This window comes from Daphnia carinata, chromosome 9 (genome assembly GCF_022539665.2).
Source record: "Daphnia carinata strain CSIRO-1 chromosome 9, CSIRO_AGI_Dcar_HiC_V3, whole genome shotgun sequence".
NCBI classification, from domain to species: domain Eukaryota; kingdom Metazoa; phylum Arthropoda; class Branchiopoda; order Diplostraca; family Daphniidae; genus Daphnia; species Daphnia carinata.
The window spans coordinates 9,202,698-9,208,128 of NC_081339.1; the positions used below are offsets into that span (position 1 = coordinate 9,202,698).

General features: G+C 39.8%; 1 protein-coding gene and 1 long non-coding RNA gene across 2 annotated transcripts; one reads left to right on the top strand and one right to left on the bottom strand.

Annotated features, from left to right (window-relative positions):
* Positions 1 to 805: 805 nt before the first annotated feature.
* Positions 806 to 1,625, bottom strand: LOC130685742 (larval cuticle protein LCP-22-like). The gene is made up of 4 exons (XM_059497093.1): positions 1,595 to 1,625; positions 1,404 to 1,521; positions 1,229 to 1,358; positions 806 to 1,146 (listed from the first exon to the last, which is right to left on the bottom strand). Exons 1-4 carry the CDS (start codon positions 1,601 to 1,603, stop codon positions 849 to 851), a joined length of 555 nt encoding a protein of 184 aa, XP_059353076.1. The 5' UTR covers positions 1,604 to 1,625; the 3' UTR covers positions 806 to 848.
* A 2,836-nt stretch (positions 1,626 to 4,461) lies between these two features.
* On the top strand, positions 4,462 to 5,079 carry LOC132088310 (uncharacterized). Its single transcript, XR_009421784.1, has 3 exons — positions 4,462 to 4,689; positions 4,758 to 4,906; positions 4,964 to 5,079. It is a non-coding gene; the product is annotated as an uncharacterized LOC132088310 (long non-coding RNA).
* The last annotated feature ends 352 nt before the right edge of the window (positions 5,080 to 5,431 follow it).

Here is a 5,431-nt window from a genome sequence, read left to right on the forward strand (position 1 = left end):
GCTACCGATAATCGCTCAAGAAATAATCGGACGGCAAGTCTGGGTACAACTATGTGCGATGGCATACAGTGGCTAATATGGTGACGGACGTAGTCCGGCCATTTGGAGATTGTCTGACGCTAATTCCAGGTCGAAATGGCTTCAAGACTGTCGTAAAGATCCACATTAGCTACAATATACTATTACACATGGCTGCACTAATGGTATATGGTGGCTATATTGTGATGAACGTAGTCCGACCATTTGGAGATTGTCTGACGCTCATTCCATGTCGAAATGCCTTCAAGACTGTCGTAAAGATCCATATAGTCTGAACAACCTTGGCTCGAATTGAAAGCGAACGCTGTACCCCTAAATGAAGGAAGCTAGAGTCAACACGGATTACCGACCGGTAATTCGACCGATCCCACCTTGTTTTCATGTTCCTTAAAATTAGCTCTATTAAATTTAAAATAAAAAATTTAGAGAAGCCTGTTCGTAAATATCTATACAGGTTAAGTTAATCATTCGACTTCATTGATAAATCTGATGCTAATTGCAAGGCGATAATGGATGAAAGAGTGACTTAAGGATCGGAACAGTTTGAATAACTTTAAATTGCGACTACATTGGCTGGTTGCATTGGGAACCAGCACTTAATTCTAAATCGAAGAAACTATAGGTGCCCACGTCGATTATAAAATGTGGTTAAAGTTAATACGGCTACGACGCACAAACTCACTCCTTTCTCACGTGATTTTAGATTGACATTCATATTCACATGTATTTTTTGTACCGATAATACAAGAGATGCCAGTGCATTCAGAACATAAATTTAAATAATGTGTTCAGCCAGGATTTTATATAATTTAGTAAATCTTATAGCCTTTGCCGTTGAAAGGGATGTGAACAGGTGCAACTGGGAGCTCATATTCGTGGACGGGAGCGACGGGCAAGTGATCACCTTTTGGCTGGAATCCAGCTTCGTCAGCCGCCCAGGTCAAAGTGAACTTCTCGCCTTCAGGAGAAACCCAGTAAGAAGATCCCTTGTTGGTGTTGCCTAGGACTTCACCGTACGATTCTTTGCCGTAGGAATCGTAGGTGACTCCTTGCATCTTCTTCTGAACCTGAGACTCTTCGCGGGTGGTGTAGTCAGATTGGGCATAGCTATCGGTTGAAATAATAAAATTTGTCTAATGGTTATCTTTAGTTCTTAAAATAATGAGTATAAAGTATGAAATAGATTTACCTCCATTGGCTGCTGCCATCGAGATTGCGCTCGTCAGATTGGCTGGTGGCGGTGATGTCGGCGTATTTGTTATCCTTGTTGTAGCTGGGAGTAGGGTAAGCTGGTGCGGGGTAGACTGGTGCAGGGTAGGCTGGTGCAGGGTAGGCTGGTGCAGGATAGGCCGCTGCGGGGTAACTAGGAGTAGTGTACTTCGGTACAGGGTAGCTTGGGGCTGGGTAGCCGGGTGCGTTGTACTCCGGCTTGTAGCTGGATGGAACAGCGGCAGCGACGGCCAAGAAAGCGGCGACGATGAACTGTCAGAAAATGTCGTTTTAAATATAAAGTTAATTTTATTTCAAAATAAGAATAAGAGATGAAATGCCTTACGAGCTTCATGTTGTATTAGGAGGGTTTGATAAACAACTGATGGTCTGAGTCCTTCCATCCTGGACTTTTATAGTCGAGTGAGAGGCAAAGAGCATTCAGTTGACCTAGTTGTTTTGGCAGCTAGATTTCGCCAGAGCAAATTAGGTTTTGGGCGTTGAATAAAATACCTTACTTTCGCTTTTCACGTTAACCACGGTGCATTTTTTATTTTGTTTGGCTGGTGAAGGATTTATTTTGTCTCCTGGTCTTTGATGAACAGAAATCAATATCGTGTTATAGGAGTATTCACACGTCTGTGTCTATGAAATACAAATAATATAATTTATCTTACTAAAATCAGGTTGGGTGAACGATAATTTGCTCAATTCCGACCCGTGATTAGACCATCCGATTTTTCTATTTGGGTTTTTTCACATGTAATTGTTGTTCTAGCGTAACAGAAATTCTATCCAGCAGACATTAAAGGAAGTAAAGAATAAAGTTCATTTATTAAAATTCCCAATTTTGTTTATTTTGTTTTCTAAGTTTAACATTAAACGTAAGCTTTTCCCATAATGAACCGTAGCCTTTTATCAGTGGTAGTTAGATCATCTATTGACAGTATAAAAGACTTGATAAAACAATTTATGTTTGGTAACGGTGTGGGTTCGCTAACGCCGTTACTGCGTGTATATGCCTTACTAATGTTTATCTAATTCTAATTGCAGGTCTGGGAATGACTGGAAAGAGTGACGCAAAGGTCGTGCCAGGTAAAACAACGATGAGCTGTGACCACGCTGGCTGGTTCCATGGAAAGCAAACGCTATCAACTCTAAATGGAAATTAGGTGTCCACATGAATTATAAACGGTGGATTAATACGGATATGGCGACCAAACCCACTCTTTTCTCACGTTACAGGTAAGTTAAACTTCAAAAATATTTTTTATGAGTGTTTAATAATTTTATAGTTGTCACTAACAAAAATTTTACCGAACCGAAAGAGTTAGAGTAGTGTGTGATTCCATAAACGACGTCCACAGCATAACCATCTATGACAACGAAACGTGTAAAGCTGTCCACTACTTTGTAGAAATAAAAGACATTTTGCTTACGTTGACGGCATTTATATTTGCATCATGCGTTCGATGTACAGATATAACTTATAGGACATGTTTTTAATATTCAATTACATATCGGGAAAGCTAGTAAGTATCGTGGCTCACGATAGCTATTGTTGCGAAAAAATTCTGCACGGTCGGCCTAATCCGACGCAGCGCAAAGATGGTTTCTTCATCGGTGGACGAGAGTTGCCAAAAGAAGAACTGAAATCTCCTATGCCCAGAAAAATGTCGTAAAGCAAATACCACGTCTGAATGGAGCTTCTGGTGAAAACACACAAAGAACTATCGTGGATGTCTGCTAAATTTTTAAAAATCCTTCTGCCGATGTTAATGGAAAAGATAATCAGTTGCGATGTATCGCATGAAAATCATGCAACTCGTCATTCGTGAAAAATAACGATATTTGGAACGCAAGCCTCGCCTCGATGCGACGTTTTTACGGCAATCTGAGCTGCGCTGCAGTGTCTTTCATATGGGCTTTATTCACACTGTACAACACGTCGCCGTGAAAGAAGGGAAAAAAGCGTAAAATAGGGTGAATAAGATAAACGGTAGCGCATGATAAAAAGTGACGAATTGCGCGGCAAAATACGCTTATAATATGAAACAAATGGTTTTACGATGGAATTCAAAACTATGTCTGAGAATAAGAAAAATTGACAGTGTTATATTGGATAAACAGCAAGGCATGTCAAAAGTTCAAGTCAAAAGGTACATTATATTTGTTGAAGCCAAGTAGTTGGAGGACCTATTTGGGGCTGGAGAAATCAGATGTTCAAAAATGAATTTTTTACGACAATTTCGATTTTTACGACAAACGATTTCAACAGCAAACCTTTGCGTAGTCCAAGCTTCCCAAGCGCCGCTGCAGCGTTTGAAAAAAAGGGTGAAAAAAGGGTCTTAGCGCAACGAAACATTCCGTTACAGTAGGAGAAAAAGGCCCTTCGCGCAACGAAAGCTTTCATTGCAATAGATTGCACCAGCACTGTAGTCTGTTCTCCATACGGAAGTATGGAGATTTTGTTGACAACCCGGCGCTGCCAAAGACTAGCAGACGTACCTAATCGCATCACAGCTCTCAATCAAATATATAATTTTTTGTATTCAAGCTGTGACAATCACTTTCTGTTTAGGCAATAGACGTATGGCTAGATATACGTGACGATGAGGTTAAGAAACCAGTTCTTAGCCTAATTTCATAGTGCTCTATGATCGTGGGTAAATTGGTTTAATGCTTAAATTAGATTTATCGTTAGTATTGACGTATTTCTTTTTTTTTTGGAAAGAAAGGTGTCTAAACGAGTATACCGCCTTTTTTGTCACCCCAGCCAAATGCGTTTTCAAAGGGATAGTTTGGCAATTGTTTCAGCACTAAGAAAAAGTCCATTTCAAAGTGGCCATCATCTTGGCATAAAGTTTGATCTCCAATTACTACTTGAATGGCAGTGTTTAAATGAAAACTGGAACAAACTAGAGAAAAATGGGATACTGACATCTGAACAGATTAATCTGTTGGTTGAAGCTACAAATAACAAATCAATAAGAAGTCCAAGTGGAAATTTCCCTTGTGCATGCTGCGATGGGGAATGTGAGTTAAAATGTCAAAGCATGTCCCAAAGCTCAATTGGATCTTTATGTACTGAGAAACTAGTTATAAAATTTCGTAACACATGGACATGGAACAAGGTTGCTGGTAGATTTGATTTACATTTGTTACATTATTATTTGTTGGTTGAAGATTACTCACCTTTTATTTTTAGGTTTGAGGGATGTGATAGAATGTAGAAAGAATCTTGAGACACAGTTAGAGGATCTCTGCATCAGATCTTCACAAAGCAGTTTGAATCTTCAAAATTTAACGAAGTAGCTCATCCTTTTCCCGTCGATACATTGAACAGGTGAGGAAAGTTCGCCTTGCGGAGGATTCAAGAACTCGAGGGATTGAAAATCTGAATAAAAACGAACTGGATAAATCTAATGTCCAGAGAAAATGGTAGTAGTCTTTCCTTTTAGTCTTGTTTTCTTACAACTGTATTCATAGCGATAGACTGTACATGCAAGGGTGTATGAAGAAATAGCCAGCATTTCATCAGAGAAGAGTAAAAATCCTGCGTCGTCACCTCACACAATTGTCGCTACCTTAACTGAAGTAGGATCTAATGCTGCACTTAACTTTCTGTTTGCATTTTTCCGTCGCGTATGGCAATCAGGTAAACATAAGATTCTACTATAGCCGGCAAAATGTTTAACACCTTGTTTTGCAATAGGCGAAGAGGGGGTTGCCTGGTTTGAGATGCTGATTCACGCACTAGAATCACATCGCAGTTGACCTCTCGCGTCTATCTTTCACCTTCTACATCAAGTGGATAATAGCACATATGACTCTGATTCAGGTTGCTCAACAAATCTGTCTCATTTCTGCGTTCCATTTTTTCGAGTACGGATTTTTAATTTTTTTAAAATTTTCCTACCAACAAAAATTACGGGAACTCCTCTTCTTATTTAGAGATAGTTTATGTTCCATTCCTCTATGGGATCGACAAGTGGCGCTACAGCTTCTTTTAGAAGTCAGCATTTAGCGTGGAAGTCTCGTCTGTGTTTTATATGCTATACACGTTCTGCTCGAATTATGGGACGTATTGTATATTATCGTGAATTTTTTTTGCCACCCCCATATCCTAGGGCTAGGCCGCGGGTAGGGACACTCCATGCGTGCGATTTTAGGGGTGATCCAA

Excerpts from the sequence above, each read along its gene's own strand:
- LOC130685742 (XM_059497093.1), bottom strand. Across the intron at positions 1,359-1,403 it reads ACCGAAGTACACTACTCCTA|CCTACCCTGCACCAGTCTAC; the intron begins GTTACCCCGCAG and ends ACCCTGCACCAG. Across the intron at positions 1,147-1,228 it reads GATGGCAGCAGCCAATGGAG|CTATGCCCAATCTGACTACA; the intron begins GTAAATCTATTT and ends TTCAACCGATAG.